The sequence below is a fragment of the Aotus nancymaae genome, unplaced genomic scaffold (genome assembly GCF_030222135.1).
Source record: "Aotus nancymaae isolate 86718 unplaced genomic scaffold, 86718_ANA_hifiasm-v0.15.2.pri h1tg000040l, whole genome shotgun sequence".
In the NCBI taxonomy this organism is placed as follows: domain Eukaryota; kingdom Metazoa; phylum Chordata; class Mammalia; order Primates; family Aotidae; genus Aotus; species Aotus nancymaae.
Window position 1 is genome coordinate 57,678,529 of NW_026988454.1, and position 17,612 is coordinate 57,696,140.

At 36.2% G+C, this 17,612-nt stretch overlaps 1 protein-coding gene across 2 annotated transcripts in view; it reads left to right on the plus strand.

Annotated features, from left to right (window-relative positions):
- AK9 (adenylate kinase 9) overlaps positions 1-17,612 on the plus strand; it is a 218,214-nt gene that overhangs the window by 12,441 nt on the left and 188,161 nt on the right. For both annotated transcript variants that reach the window (XM_021670493.2, XM_012438434.2), the window contains exons 2-5: positions 12,730-12,857; positions 14,063-14,126; positions 16,110-16,162; positions 16,263-16,359. In XM_021670493.2, coding sequence (XP_021526168.2) covers positions 12,741-12,857; positions 14,063-14,126; positions 16,110-16,162; positions 16,263-16,359 — 331 coding nt within the window. In that variant the 5' untranslated portion in view covers positions 12,730-12,740. The remainder of the gene's footprint in view (positions 1-12,729; positions 12,858-14,062; positions 14,127-16,109; positions 16,163-16,262; positions 16,360-17,612) is intronic.

Below are 17,612 nucleotides of genomic sequence, written 5' to 3' on the forward strand. Positions count from 1 at the left end.
TAAGTGGTGTTGGGAAAACTGGCTAGCCATATGCAGAAAGCAGAAACTGGACCCCTTCCTGACACCTTACACTAAAATTGACTCCAGATGGATTAAAGACTTAAACAATAAGACCTAACACCATGAAAACCCTAGAAGGAAACCTAGGCAAAACCATTCATGACATAGGCGTAGGCAAGGACTTTATGACCAAAACACCAAAAGCATTGGCAACAAAAGCCAAAATAGACAAATGGGACCTAATCAAACTCCACAGCTTCTGCACAGTGAAAGAAACAGTCAATAGAGTGAATCGGCAACCAACAGAATGGGAAAAAATTTTTGCAGCCTACCCATCTGACAAAGGGCTGATATCCAGAATTTACAACAAACTAAAACAGATTTACACGAAAAAAACAAGCCCATTCAAAAATGGGCGAAGGATATGAACAGATACTTTACAAAAGAAGACATTCATGAGGCCAAAAAGCATATTAAAAAATGCTCATCATCACTGGTCATTAGAGAAATGCAAATCAAAACTACATTGAGATACCATCTCACGCCAGTTAGAACGGCAATCATTAAAAAATCTGGAGACAACAGATGCTGGAGAGGATGTGGAGAAATAGGAACACTTTTACACTGTTGGTGGGAGTGTAAATTAGTTCAACCATTGTGGAAGACAGTGTGGCGATTCCTCAAGGACCTAGAAATAGAAATTCCATTTGACCCAGCAATCCCATTACTGGGTATATATCCAAAGGATTATAAATCATTCTACTATAAGGACACATGCACACGAATGTTCATTGAAGCACAGTTTACAATAGCAAAGACCTGGAACCAACCCAAATGCCCATCAATGATAGACTGGACAGGAAAAATGTGGCACATATACACCATGGAATACTATGCAGCCATCAAAAACGATGAATTCGCGTCCTTTGTAGGGTCATCGATGAACCTGGAAACCATCATTCTCAGCAAACTGACACAAGAACACAAAATCAAACATCGCATGTTCTCACTCATAGACGGGTATTGAACAATGGGAACACATGGACACAGGGAGGGGGGCACTATACACTGGGGTCTGTTGGGGGCAGTGGGGGGGACAGTGGGGGTGGGGAGTTGGGGAGAGATAGCATGGGGAGAAATGCCACATATAGGTGCAGGGGAGGAAGGCAGCAAATCACACTGCCACGTATGCACCTATGCAACAACCTTGCATGTTTTTCACATGTACCCCAAAACCTAAAATGCAATAAAAAAAGAAAAAAAATTCAACAACGATTTAATACAAAAAAAAAAAAAAGAAAATATGCTATCTGTATCTGTTTAATGTCATTACCTAGATAGTAGAATACACATTTGATAAAGTCTTAGTTTTTTACTTGCAGCTCCAGCTCCAGTGAGATTTTTTCTTTCTTTCTTGTTTGTTTTTATTTATTTATTTTTTATTTGCTGCTCCTGATAATGTCTTTAACCAATATGTTTACACTCCTTTGAAAAATGCAAAGGCATTAGGATGCTTTAACTCTGGCCCCCTCCTCCCAATATGTATGCTACCATTTCCCATTATTTTACTTCTTAGTTTTCTTTTTAAAGCTCAAAAACCGAGCGTTATTGTTTTGTACAATAAATGTTTGTTTATATTTCTCAATAACTTTGCTCACTCTGTGTGTGTGTGTGTGTGTGTGTGTGTGTGTGTGTGTATGTGTGTGTTAGGCCTATTGACAGGGATTATTTTTTCTCTCCCTGAAGAAGATCCCTTAGAATCTTTAGTGTAAATGTGCTGGCCATTAGCACTCTGTTTTTGCCTAACTGAAAATACTTCATTTTGCTCTTGTTCTTGATATACAGTTTTTCTGACTATACAATTCTACCTTGAAAATACATGTTTCTCTCAACTCAGTGTTGCTGCCAAGGTCACCTGTTGGTTTGATTGCTGTTCCTTTTGGAGCACACTCTCTTTTCTTCCAGGTTCGCTTTTAAAGTTATATTAATCTTTGGTATTCTACAGATTTACCTTTTTAAAAAAAAATTATTTTAAGTTTCAGGATACATGTATAGGACATGCAGGCTTGTTACCTAGGTAAATATGTGCCATAGTGATTTGCTGCATCTATCATCCCATCATCTAGGTAATAAGCACCACATGCATTAGCTATTTATCCTGATGCTCTCCCTCCCTGCCCCTCCACCAGGCCCCAAAGTATGTTGTTCCCCTCCCTGTGTCCATGTGTTCTCATTGTTCAGCTCTTACCTATAAGTGAGAACATGCAGTGTTTGGTTTTTTGTTCCTGTTTTAGTTTGCTAAGGATAATGGCTTCTAGCTTCATCCATGTCCTTGCAAAGGCCATGATCTCGTTCTTTTTTATGGCTGCATAGTATTCCATTATGTATATGTACTATGTTTTCTTTATCCAGTCAACCACTGATGGGCATTTGGGTTAATTCCATGTCTTTGCTATTGTGAATAGTGCTGCACTGAACATATGTGTGCATGTATCTTTATAATAGAATGATTTATATTCATTTGGATATGTTCTCAGTAATGGGATTGCTACATCAAATGGTATTTCTGGTTCTAGGTCTTTGAGGAATTACCACACTGTCTTCAACAATGGTTGAACTAATTTACATTACCACCAACAGTGTAAAAGCATTCCTATTGCTCTACAACCTAGTCAGCATCTGTTGTTTCCTGACTTTTTAACATTGCCATTCTGACTGGTATGAAATGGTTTCTCATTGTGGTTTTTATTTGCATTTCTCCCTCATGATCACGGATGTTGAACTTTTTTGCATATGTTTGTTGACTGCATAAATGTCTTCTTTTGAGAACTGTACGTGTCCTTTGCCCACTTTTTAATGGGGTTGTTGGGATTTTTTTCTTGTAAATTTAAGTTTCTTTTAATGGAGTTGTTGAGATTTTTTCTCATAAATTTAAGTTTCTTGTAGATTCTAGATATTGTCAGATGGATAGGTTGCAAAAGTTTTCTCCCATTCTGTAGGTTGTCTGTTCACTCTGATTATAGTTTCTTTTGCTGTGCAGAAGCTCTTTAGTTTAATTAGATCCAATTTGTCAATTTTTGCTTTTGTTGAAATTGCTTTTGACATTTTCATCATGAAATCTTTGCCCATGCCTATGTTCTGAATGGTATTGCCTAGATTTTCTTCGAGGGTTTTTATAGTTTTGGGTTTTACATTTAAGTCTTTAATGCATCATGAGTTAATTTTTGTATAAGGTATAAGGAAACAATCCAGTTTCAATTTTCAGCATATGGCTAGCCAATTTTTCCCACTACCATTTATTAAATAGGGAATCCTTTCCCCGTTGCTTGTTTTTGTCAGATTTGTTGAAGATGAGATGGTTTTAGATATGCAGTTTTATTTCTGAGATCTCTATTCTGTTCCATTGGTCTACGTGTCTGTTTTTGTACCAGTACCATGCCGTTTTGGTTACTGTACCCTTGTAGTATAGTTTGAAGTTGGGAAGTGTGATACATATTGTCTTGGCTATTCAGGCTCTTTTTTGGTTCCATATGAATTTTAAAGTAGTTTTTTTTTTTTTTTTTTTTGATTTTGTGAAGAATGTCAGTGGTAGTTTAATGTAAATAGCATTGAACCTATAAATTATTTGGGCAGTATGGTCATTTTCATAATATTGATTCTTTCTATCCATGAGCATGGAATGTTTTTCCATTTATTTGTGTCCTCTCTTATTTATTTGGGCAGTAGTTTATAGTTCTCCTTGAAGAGGGCCTTCACTTCCCTTGTTAGCTGTATTCCAAGGTATTTTATTCTCTTTGTAGCAATCGTGAATGAGACTTCTTTCATGATTTCGCTCTCTGCTTGCCTACTGTTGGCATATAGGCACACTTATTATTTTTGCACATTGATTTTGTATGCTGAGACTTTGCTGAAGTTGTTTATTAGCTTAAGAAGCTTTTAGGTTGAGAAAAAAAAGGATTAGGTTGGTTCCTGACCTCATGATCTGCCCCCCTTGGCCTCCTAAAGTGCTGGGATTACAGGCATCAGCCACCATGTCTGGCAAAGGATTTTTCATGTCTCTGGATATAGTTCATGTCATTGGCAGAGACGGTTTGACTTCCTCTCTTTCCTATTTGAATACCCTTTATTTCTTTCTCTTGCCTGATTGCCCTAGCCAGAACTTCCAATACTTTGTTGACCAGGAGTGATTATAAAGGGCATCCTTGTCTTGTGCTGGATTTCATGGGAATGCTTCCAGCTTTAGCCCTTTCAGTATGATATTGGCTGTGGGGTTGTCATAAATGGCTCTTATTATTTTGAGGTATGTTCCATCAAAAACTAGTTTATTGAGAGTTTTTAATATGAAAGGATGTTGAATTTTATTAAAGACCTTTTCTGTGTTTGTTGAGACAATCATGTGTTTTTTTGTCTTTAGTTCTGTTTATGTGCTGAATCTTATTTATTGATTTGTATATGTTGAACCAGCCTTCCATCTTGGGGATGAAGCTGACTTGAACATGATGGATAAGCTTTTTGATGCGCTGCTGGATTCTGTTTGCCAGTATTTTATTGAAGATTTTTGCATCAGTGTTCATCAAGGATAATGGACTGAAGTTTTCTTTTTTTATTATATCTGCCAGGTTTGGGTATCAGGATGATGTTGGCCTCATAAAATGTGTTAGGGAGAAGTCCTCCCTTTTCAATTGTTTGAAATAGTTTTAGAAGAAATGGTACCAACTCCCCTTTGTACCTCTGATAGAATTCAGCTGTAAATCTGTCTGGTCCCGGGATTTTTTTTTTGGCTGGTAGGCTATTTATTACCGCCTCAATTTTAGAAGTTGTTACTGGTCTAGTAAGGGATTCAGCTTCTTCCTGGTTTAATCTTGGGAGGGTACATGTGTCTAGGAATTTATCCATTTGTTCTGGATTTTCTAGTTTATATGCATAGAGGTTAAACACCTCTATTTCTCTGATGGTTGTTTGTATTCCTGTGGAGTCAGTGGTAATATCCTGTTTATCATTTTTATTGTGTCTATTTGATTCTTCTTTCTTTTCTTCATTAGTCTGGCTACTGGTCTATGTATTTCATTAATTAAAAGAAAAAAAGCTCCTTGATTCATTTATTTTTTTGAAGGATCTTCCCTCCCCTCCCCTTCCCTTCTTCCCTTCTCGTTTTGCTCTTGTTGCCCAGGCTAGAGTGCAATAGTGCAATCTCAGCTCACCACAACCTCCGCCTCCCAGGTTCAAGGGATTCTCCTGCCTCAACCGAATAGCCAGGATTAAAGGCATGTGCCACCACACCTGGCTAATTTTGTATTTTTAGTAGAGACAGGGCTTCTCCATGTTGGTCAGGCTGGTCTCGAACTCCTGACCTCATGATCCACCCACCTCAGTCTCCTAAAGTGCTGGGATTACAGGCATTAGCCACCATGTCTGGCAAAGGATTTTTCGTTTCTCTATCTCCTTCAGTTCTGCTCTGATCTTGGTTATTTCTCATCTTCTGCTATCTTTGTCGTTTGTTTGCTCTTGGTTCTCTAGTTATTTTAGTTTGGTGTTAGACTGTCGATTTGAGATCTTTCTAGCTTTTTGATGTGGACATTTAGTACTATAAATTTCCCTCTTAACACTGCTTTAGCTGCTTCCCACAGATTCTGCTACATTGTCTCTTTATTCTCATTGGTTTCAAAGAGCTTCTTGATTTCTGCCTTAATTTCCAGAATGACCCAGTAGTCACTCTGGAGCAGGTTGTTCAATTTCCATGTAGTTGTGTGGTTCTTAATCTTGAGTTCTAATTTGATTGTACTATGATCTGAAAGACTGTTTGTTATGATTTCAGTTCTTTTGCATTTGTTGAGAAGTGTTGTACTTGAGATTATGTGATTGATTTTAGAGAAAATGCCATGTGGCACCAAAAAGATGTACACTCTGCTGATTTTGGGTGGAGAGTTTTGTAAATACCTATCAGATCCACTTGATCCAGAACTGAGTTCAAGTCCTGAATATCCTTGTTAATTTTCTGTCTCAATAATCTATCTAATATACTGACAGTGGGATTTTAAAGTCTCCCACTACTATTGTGTGGGAGTCTAAGTCTCTTTGTAGGTCTCTAAGAAGTTGTTTTATGAATCCGAGTGCTCCTGAATTGGGTGCATGTATATTTAGAGTACTTAGCTCTTCTTGTTGAGTTAATCCCTTTGCCATTATGTAATGCCCTTCTTTGTCTTTTTTGATCTTTGTTGGTTTAAAGTCTGTTTTGTCAGAAACTAGGATTTCAACCCTTACTTTTTTCTGCTTTCCATTTGTTTGGTAAATTTTCCTCTAACTTTTAACTTTCAGCCTATATATGTCTTTGCATTTGAATTGGGTCTCTTGAATACAGCACACCAGTGGGTCTTGGCACTCCCCAGCATGCCATTCTGTGTCTTTTAATTGGGGACTTAGCCCATTTATATTTAAGTTTAATATTGTTGTGTGTGATTTTGATCCTGTTATCATGATGCTAGCTGCTTATTTTACAGACTTGTTAACCTACTTGCTTCATAGTGTCATTGGTCTTTGTACTTCAGTGTGTTTTTGCAGTGGCTGGTAATGGTTTTTCCTTTCCATATTTAGAGTTTCCTTCAGGAGCTCTTACATGTTCAGAGTGGTGGTGACCAATTTCCTCAGCATTTGCTAGTCTGAAAAGAATTTTATTTCTCCTCCACTTACGAAGCTTAGTTTGGCCACATATGAAATTCTGAGTTAGAAATTCTTTTCTTCAAGAAGGTGAATATTGGCCCCCAATCTTTTCTGGCTTGTAGTGTTTCTGCTGAGAGGTCCACTGTTAGTCTGATGGTCTTCCCTTTATGGGTGACCAAACTTTTCTCTCTGGCTGCCTTTTTTCCCTTATTTTGACCTTGGAGAATATTATGATTATGTGTCTTGGGGTTGATCTTCTCATGTTATCTTACTGGGGTTCTCTGGATTTCCTGAATTTGAATTTTGGCCTGTCTTGTTAGGTTGGGGTAAGTCTCCTGGATGATATCCTAAGGTACATTTTCCAACTTAGTTCTGTTCTCCCCGTGTCTTTCAGGTACCCAAATCAGTTGTAGGTTTAGTCTTTTTACATAATTCCAGAGTCCTCAGAGCTTTTGTTCATTTTTTTAATACTTTGTTCTCTAATCTTGTCTGCCTGTCTTATTTCAGCAAGATAGTATTCAAGCTCTGAAATTCTTTCCTCAGCTTGGTCTCTTTGGTTATTGATACTGAAGCAGGAGCGGCGGGGAACAAACCTCTTGAACACCGAACTGAGGAAGGAAGTGGCTTTTTATTCAGCCAGGAGCTGCAGGGAGCTACAGCCTCATTCACCAAGCTCCCTGAGCTGCAGCTTCTCTCCTCTGAGGTGGAAGTATGTCTTTGTCCATTTACTGGACGTCAGATCTTACAATCTTTTGGTTTCATTGATTTGTTAATTCATATGCAGCATGAGTGGGAACCAGCAGGGGACAGGGCTTACAGAGACAAGACAAAAGCAACAAGTTGTTTGTTGGCAGAGTTGTTTTCAGGAGGGAGCCTGATCTGTGGAGACATGGGGGCATGAACCAGTGCCAAGCTCCAGCCAGCAGGGATAGCATTCATTTGCAGCTCTTTCAAGGTTAACTGCAGAGATGCTGGGAACCAAAAAGGGAGTCATTTTCCAGGTCTTTGGTATTTTATTTCGTTTTTTTTTTTTTTTTTCCTTCTTCACCCTCCTTCCCATCTGGAAGGGAGGGGGAAGAGGTGAAATTGAAGGAGGTGAGGGGGTCTACCCTCTCAATACTTGTGGTTACATTGTGGAATTCTTGTGTCCTGTTTTTCAACTCCATCACATCATTTATGTTCCTCTCTAAATTGGTTATTCTGGTTAACAGCTCCTGTAATGTTTTATCATGGTTCTTAACTTTTTTCCATTGAGTTAGAACATGTTCCTTTAGCTCAGCAAAGTTCATTATTGCCCACCTTATGAAGCCTACTCCTGTTAATTCATCCATCTTGGCCTCTGCCCAGTTCTGTGCTATTGGTGGAGATGTGTTGCGATCATTTGGAGGAGAAGAGGAACTCTGGCTTTTTGAGTTTTCAGCATTTTATTGATTCTTTCTCATCTTCATGAGTTTATCTAGCTTTTATCTTTGAAGCTGCTGACTTTTGGAAGGGGTTTCTGTGGGGACTTTTCTGTTGATGCTGTTGTTGTTGTTGTTGTTGCTTTCTGTTTGTTTTTCTTTTTGTTTGTTGTTTGTTAGGCCCCTCTTCTATAGGGCTGCAGTTTGCTGAGGGTCAACTCCAGACCCTATTTGGCTGGGTCCCTCCCACACCTGGAATTGTCATCAATGGTGACTGTAGAACAGCAAAGATGGCTAACTGCTCCTTCCTCTGGGATCTCTGTTCCAGAGGGGCACTGACCTGATGCTAATGGGAACACTCCTGTATAAGGTGTCTGGTCACCCCTTTTAGAGGGGTCTCACCCAGTTGGGAGGCACAGGATCCAGGACCTGCTTAACAAAGCACTCTGGCTACCACTTGGTGGAAGGGGTGCACTGTGCTATGGGGAATCCCATTTGTCCAGACTGCCAGGATTCCTCAGAGCCAGCAGGGGGAAAGACAGTTTGCTGATCTGCAGAGACTGTGGCTGCCCCTTCCCCCAGGGCCCAGTCCCAGGGAGATCAGAGTTCTGTCCCTAAACCCCTAGCTGGAGTTGCTGAAATTCCTGAAGGGAGGCCCTACCCAGTAAGGATGGATGAGTCAGGGTCTGGCCTAAAGAGGCAGTCTGGCCATAATCTGCCACAGCTGCTATGCTGAGTTGTGGGGAATTCCTCCTGGGTCCAAACTGTGCAGTCTCCCCAGCACTGGCAGGGGAAAAACAGCAGACTGGAGCTGCAGTGATGGTGGCCGCCCCTCCCCCTGGGAACTTGATAGTCTTAGGCAGTCTCCAGCTGAGTGGCCACTGAGAATCTGCAGAGCTCTGTGCTTGGTACCCAAGGCCCTGGTGGCATGAGCTCACAAGGGAGATCTCCTGATCCATGGGTTGCACAGAAAAAGCATGGTTTCACGGGCAGGATAGCACAATCACTCACCACCTCCCTTGGCTAGAGGTGGAAGCTCCCCTTTCCGTGTGTGGCTCACAGGTGGGCCCTCATACAACCCTGCTTTTCCTTGCCCTACATGAGTCATGCCAACCACATAGTCAGTCACAAGGAGAGAACCTGGATACCTCAGTTGCTATTTTGATTCTTCTCAGTGGGAGCCTCTGACAGCGCAGCTATTTCTAGTCAGCCATCTTGACCCCTGATTTCTTTTAATTTATCCTGCTTTGTGTTATGTTCTACTTCTTGAATCCAGTAATTACTGTTTATCAATGATTCTTGAAAATTCTTGGTCACTTCTCTTTGAAAATGTCTTGCTTTTTCTCTCTTATATCTCCTTCTGGAACTGTTAGAACTTTTCATGGTGTTAAACATGTCTCAGTTTCTCTCTCTCTGATGTTTTCTTGTTTTTGATATTTCTACTTCATTCTAATTCCTTTCACAACACCTGACTTCCAGTTCATTTATTCTCTCTTCAGCTGTGTCATCTGTTGTTTAGGCACTGGTTGAATTTGTATTCTTCGTTTTTGTATTTTTTTCATTTATAGACATCTGCTTAGATATTTTTCAAATCTGCTTAGCCATTTTTATAGTCTTTCTTACCTTTGTTTATATTTTTAAGCCTCTATTTTATTTCACTAAGCAAATTAATCTTTTTTGGGGGGTGGTGACTAGGTAATATTTTTTAGTTAAACTTTTCATAATGAGATAACTATAGATTTACATGGAGTTGTAAGAAATAATACAGAGGAATCTTGTGTGCCTTTATTTCTCTTATGATAATATTTTGCAAAATTATAGTATAATATCATAGCCAGGATATTGATATTGGTACAGTCAAGATACAGAATATTTCCATTACCACAAGGATTCCATATGTTGCCCTTACATAGTCATACCCACTTTCTTTCTGCTCTACTCCCTTCTAACCCCTGGTGACCACTGATTTGTTCTCTATTTCTGTATTTTTGTCATTTCAAGAATGATACATAAATGAAATAAGACAATATGTAAACTTTGGGATTGACTTTTGTTATTATTGCTTTGCTCTGTATAATTCTTTAAAGATTGATACACATTGCTGCACATATCAATATTTTATTCCTTGTTGTTACTGTCATATTCCATGGTATCAACATACCACAGTTTGCTTAATCATTCACCTTTTGAAGAACGTCTGGGTTGTTTTCAGCTTTTGACTATTTTGAATAAAGCTGCTATGAACATTAATATATAAGTTTTTTTGTGAACACAAATTTCCCTTTCTTTGAGATAAATGCCAAAAAGTGCAATGGCTAGTCATATGTAGTTGCACGTTTAGTTTTTTAAGACACTTCCAAATATTTTCCTGACTATATACCATTTTATATTCCCACTAGCAGTGTATGAGGTATCCAGTTTCTCTGCATTTTCACCAACATCTGGTGTCGTCACTATTTTTTATTTTAGCCATTCTGATATGTATGTAATGATAATGTAATGATATCTCATTATGATTTTAACTGCATTTCTCTAATGGCTAGTGATTTTTAACATCTTTTTGTGTGTTTGTAATCTGTATATCTTCTTTGATGAAATGTCTCTTCAGATATTTTATGCATTTTCCAATTGGATCATGGTATTTTTTTCCCGTTGACTTTTTTAAAGCTCAGTGAAAAGAGTTCTGTTGACCTTTGATAGTTATTTATGTACAGCCAAGTATTCTAAACAATTTATTTTTTATTCACCAATTTGAAATGCCTCTTTTATCATATTTTAGGCGTATATATATTTAGCAGGGCTGGGACTCCTTCATGCATGGCTCTTCACACAAACACACACACACAGTCAGATAATTAATTTTATGTATTAATTTGAACATAATAGATATCTTTAAAAATTAAATTCTTTCATCCAAAAATATATTATGGTCCTTTCTTCTTTAATATCCATCAGAAAAGTTTTATAATGCACATATATAGCACTAGTGCACATTTTTATTAAAATTATTCATACCTTTTTATATGTTTGTGCAATTATGAGTTTTTGTTGCTATTACTGGTGGTCTGAAAGAAAATTACTATTTTTAAAAAATATTTTTGCTGTATCATTTTATTTCATTTTTTACCTTTTAGGTTCAGGTGTACATGTGCAAGTTTTTGCATAGGTAAAAACCTGTGATAAATTGCATATTATAGGAGTTTGGTGCACAGATTATTTCATCACTCAGATAGTAAGCATAGTACTCAATAAGTAGGTATTTTATCCTTTCCCTCATCCTACCCTCCACCTTCAAGTAGGCCCTAGTGTCAATTGTTCCCTTCTTTATGTCCTTGTGTACTCATTGTTTAGCTCCCACTTGTAAGTGAGAACATGTAATATTTGGTTTTCTGTTCCTGCATTAGTTTGCTTAGGATAATGGCTTCCAGCTTGATCCAGGTTGCTGCAAAGGACATAATCTTATTTTTCATGGCTGCATAGTATTCCATGGCATGTATGTACCACATTTTCTTTATCTAGTCTACCCCTGATGGACATTTAGGTTGATTCCATGTCTTTGCTGTTGTGAGTAGTGTTGTGATGAACATACATGTGCATGTGTGCAAAGGACATTATCTTGTTTCTTTTTGCTATGTCATTTTAACTAAATATTTAATAGTTCTAATAATATTATTTTGTTAATATTTTATCATTTCCACTTTAAAATTTTCTTTGATCCAGTAATACTTAGAATAATATTGTTTTCTTTTTTCTTTTTAATTTTCAACAATTAGGGGTTTTAAAAAATACTTTTATCATTATTTTTAACATTATTTTATTGTGATCAAGAGATACTTCTCATGCTATTTTACTGTTTACATAATAGAAATATTCAGTGGGTATATATAAATATTTTATGAGTATAAATATGTAAATAGTTTACAAGTGCTTGAAAACAAGACATAGTCTTTGTGCAAAAACAAATAAAAAACTTATGACTTTATTTATTTCTGATTGACTCCAAAAGAGTTGGACTGAGTTGAAAACTGTTCGTGTTAAAATATTGAGGACTCAAGTTTCTGTGCCTAGAAATCTACTTAAGAGATCAAAATAGCAAAAGGTTTCTGAAAACAACTTTAAAATAAATATATGTTCTTACAGACATTTATAAAATATTACAAAAGAAAAAATGTAAAAACTACATTACTTTTGGAAAAGTTTTCTGCATGAAATTAACTGAAGCTTCCTAAAATATGAAAATATGAATCTAATAAATTTAGCCAACATTACCTTTTCTATTTCTGGTAAACTTTATACTTGCACCTATGTTGCATGTGCATATATAACATATTTTACTTTATTTTGGTTTTTAATATAATAACACAAATGTATGTATTTATACATATATATTTATTTTTTCCTTAAGTTAGACTTTCAGAAACACTTTGAGCTCTCTTTTATACAACATATAGTTGCATATTGTTTTTGTCTCAAACTAAGAGTTTACTATTGTTTTTATAGATGAGTTAAACTTATTTGCAATTACTGACAAAATTCTTGTGTTTAATGAAATGACTTTTGGGATAAGAAATTACTTCTGGGATAAGAAAATTTACAGGTTATTTTAATTATTCCTAGCCATCTACTCCAACCAAATTAGGCAAGTTAACAATCTTACCCTTTTTTATTGTAGTATTTTGTATCATGACTTCTCAAGAGAAGACAGAAGAGCATCCTTTTGCAGATATATTTGATGAAGATGAAACTGAAAAGAATTTTTTGTTTTCCAAACCTGTTTGCTTTGTTGTATTTGGGAAACCAGTAAGTTATTTCTTATTATTTGGTATAATTCTTTTATTTTTAAAATCACAATTTTTTAAGTTACCATATGAGAATAAAAACCACATATTGTGCTAATTTTTTTAGTGTCTGACAAGCTTTCATTATATGACTTAAAATCTGACATAATAATTGGTTATAAATTTGTAACTTTCTTCTTATGTGTTAAAATTGAAAAGGAACCCAGATTGTATTTAAATTTGCTTTTATATTATGAGGAAATTAACTCACCAAAACACTGTAGTAATGTGTGATCTGAGGTTATTTCAGACTTGATTTGCATATAAAACTTCCTTTGCAATTTGTTGAGGCTCTGGACATGTGAAGATAGGACACCATCAAGAAGAGCCAGGAAGTTCTGTAAATATGAGATCCTGAGAGGCACTGTGTCTTAATCTTTACCTACAGCTTGTTAGAGGACCTATGTATTGTCTTTCCACAAAGGAGAAGAAATCAAAATGGCTGTTGTAATAACGTTTGCTTTTCTAGACAGTTCTAGTGAGGATCTCTAGATAAGAGCTACTGACAGCCACTGAGCTGGTTAATTAAAGAGCCTCTCCAGAACAGCAGAGATTAAGAGCTGGATCCCATCCTTGACTTATTTTATGTGGAACCTTGGACAGGTACCAATAAATGGTTCCAACAACTTTTACTATGTTTGTAAAAACATAATAGGGTTTAAAAAGTCAACCGTGTGAAAGCAACCAGATGTAAATGTTACTTCAGCAAAACAACCTTTTATCTTTAAAGTATGATACTTTCCAAATATGTCAGTTAAAAAGGATCTTTTTGCTCATCAAAATTACTAAATGGAAGCCTGTCAAAACAGTCATGATTATAAACTTTAGAAAGGAAATAAAATGATGACTCTCCAATATAATCACAATGCTTTGTAATCAAAATTATAAAATTTGACAGTTAAAAGAGTGCAATACCATAATGGTATAGCTTCCTGATTTTAGGGCTATCAGTTTATTTATATTACTTTAGGAGATGTGGCATATGCAAGAATTAGTAGAGAAACTAAATTATACATATCTAGGGTCTACTCGTCATTTTTTATGGGAAAATTACTTTATAACATTGATGTAACAGTAACTAGCAATAAAATCTTTAAAAATTGGTGTAACTGTTTCACTGGCAAGTGATTGTTCTATTGGGCTTTAAATAACATTTTTCTTTTTAAGGGTGTTGGGAAAACAACATTAGCCCATCACATAGCACAGGCATGGAAATGTATTCGTGTTGAAGGTAAATTTTATCTTTTTTTCTCCAATATTTTATTATGAATACTTTCAAATGTGCATAAAATGGAGATAATTATACAGTGAACACCCATATACCCACCATCTAGAGTCTGTGATTAACATGTTGCTATATTTGCTTTATCACGTTTATCCATCTATCAACCTAGTGAATATTATCTGTTTGGGTTTTTAATTTATATTTAATTTAATTATTTATTTTTATTTTCTTTGTTGTTGTAGAGACAGGGTCTCACTTTGTTGCCCAGGCTGGTTTCAAACTCCTGGGCTCAAACAATCTTCCCACCTTGGCCTCCCAAAGTGCTGGGATTCCGGGTGTGAGCCACTGCACCCAGCCCAATATTATTTTTATAACAGCACCAATCCAATAATGTTTTGCCCTTCAATTAGTCCTAGTTTTGTTCATAGAATTTATGAAATGTCATCAACTCTATTCTACTACCTCCAATTCTCTAATTTAGAACTGTTTGGGATATGTGTATTTGTGTGTTTTTTTATGAAAGTTAAAATGAGATGAAACTCTCCCAGCTTTTCTTAAGAACATTTTTAGAACTTAATTGTCTTCAACGATAACTTTTATTTTTATTTATAAATTTTCTTGCATTCTTTGCAATATTTGAGACAATGGGTTGATGTCTTTATGTATAAATTTTTAATTAATAAAACTATTTGTGCCCTAATAGAAAAATAAGTAAAAGAATGAATAGGCAATACATAAAAGTAGAAATAAAAATAAACAATATAATACAAAAAGAGTTTAACATCATTCTAAGAAATGTTAATTAAAATAACACTGATCTTTATTTGCCTATCAAATTGGCAGTGAATCTTTACAATTACTACAATCACTGTTGGTAAGGATGCTACGAAATGGGCATTCCACATGCTGTTAGTAAAATTGTGATCTGGTACAATTTTTTGAAGAACAATTTATAATACATAACACACACACAACTCTAAAATTGTCCTCTTTCTTTGATCAAAAAATTTACTTCTAGGAAATCTTAAAGAATACCAAGCATCTCATAGATTATTAACAGCTAATGACATAACAACTCTCCTGGGTCCTCCCCTGGGTCATGCCCCTTTCATTCCTATTCCAGGCTACCCTTCATCAGGAAATGATACATTTCCTCTTATAAAGGAAACAAATCATTGGAATTTCAGCCTCAAGACCCCTCTTTCTAGTTGGTGTTTACTCATTTTAACATTTCTTGATTCATTTGTTTTTACACCATCTGCAAAACTAGTGGGCTTTGAATGTAATTGTATGGTTATGAATATCTGGATTAATTAATACCAGTGCATACTTTTGTAACTATACTTCATGATTTAGAAATCACTGTCATATGCACCACCTGATTTCATCCTTACATTCTATTGTACACTACACAGTACATGTGCATCCAAGATGCAGAGGTGTTTACAGAGTTAGCTCCCTCAAGATTCTTTATTTTTTTATTTTTAATTTTTATTTTGAGACAGGATCTCACTCTGTCACCCAGGCTGGAGTGCAGTGACATGATCACGGCTCTCTGCACCCTTGACCTTGCAGGTTCAAGTGATTGCCCCACCTCAGCTTCCTGAGTAGTGGGGACTACAGGCATGCACCATCACGCCCTGCTAATTTTTTTACTTTTTGTAAAAATATGGTCTCCCGATGTTGCCCAGGCTGGTCTTTAACTCCTAGGCTCAAGCAATCCTCCTGCCTTGGCCTCCTAAAGTGCTGGGATTGCAGGGATGAGTCACCATATCCGCTTCTCCAAGATTTTTAAGCTAGTAAGTGGCAGAGACAAGTTCTCTATGGAATACATTCTGTAGCTTCTGCTTTGTTTAGGCTTTTGCATTGTAAACTATAAAGTGATGCACAAATATTAATCTTTATTACCAGTTACAAGACTCTAGAAAGTGTTTCTTATTTTGGCAACCTAGTATCAATCTGTATTAATATTTTGAATTTATATTTTAGCTTTGCCAATTTTGGAAGAACACATTGCTGCTGAAACCGAATTAGGAGTTATGGTAAACAAATCTAAATATCAAAGTAACTATGATTACAAAAAAAAGCTCTGTATCATAGATATATTATATAGTAATGTACAATATCTATGCTTGTCCTTAGTTGCAGTCAATGTTGATCAGCGGTCAAAGCATTCCAGATGAACTTGTCATAAAGCTAATGTTGGAGAAGCTCAACTCCCCAGAAGTCTGTCACTTTGGTATGTTTATTTTAATACGTTTACAGCCCACAAAGCAGCCTTAAAACTCATGCTTTACCTGAGGCACAAATAGTTTCTGGAGTTGCCTCTTCTTTTGCCTTAGCATAGGAATCTCAGTGTCTATATTCAGTTTATCAGTTCAGATGGTTTTATTTGCTTGTTTGATTTTATATCCTAGATTGTACATTTGTTTAAAAAATAAGTTCGTATGACCCAATCTTCTTTAACATTGTGTTATCCAATAAAAGCATCAGAAATCTGCTGTGGTCCATCTTGCAGTACTGCTAACTCTGCTGAATGCTTCCCCATACACCCTGGGTTATATCGCTAAGTTCTGACAATGGCTAGGGTTCTCTGCATTCATCCACACTTATAAGGCAGGAATGGGAAGTGAAATGGCACCAGCTTGCTCTTGAGCTCCAGATGTTGTCAGGCTTCAGCCTATTCATCCACTCTGCCCTCTGACTCTGGACCTGAAACCTCTCCCAGCACTCAAATGGATGCTGAGCAAGGGCTTTGCATCTAATTTTTCAAGCCAAAGACCACTGAAGTTCAAAATGATTAAAAAGAAAAGAGCAAACTCTAAGACCTCTGCAAAAGAAGAGAGGAATAAAGACAAGTTGGGGATAAAATCATCCACCTGAAATAGGATTTACTGAATGAAAAAAGAAAAATTTAAAAAGTTGCTTTATATTCTCGGTAAGTTAGAAGAGGACATTGTAACTATTAAGAATGCAAGAATAAAAATACAGGAAAGTAAAAACCATAACTGCCAAAGCAAATCAATGATGGAAGCAGCAAAAGCAGCCTTGTCAAACTGTATTTATTGATATTCATCTATAGATAGAAAAATACCTCTTCACATAGATCATATGTATAGAGAGAGAATACATAGAATGTCCCATAGCATATCTCCATATGTAGACAGGTCTCTATATGGAGAGAGAAAGATATATATCTCCATTTTATATATATAACATATATATTCATATATATGGATTATAAATAAATTATAAGTAGATAGGTAAGATTTGCCTATAAACTGCCTACCTATCTATCCACTTATTACCTATTTGTTCAGCAGTGATAAAGAGGATGAACTTGGGCAAAATATCCAGAATATGGAAGGCTGGTTAAGGAAAAATGCAAACAGGAATCACAGAATTCCAAATTAGGTCAATAAATAACCTCAGAAAGCATAGTATTTGAAACAGAAATATGTATATAGGTAGGCAAGTAAATACCTATTTGTT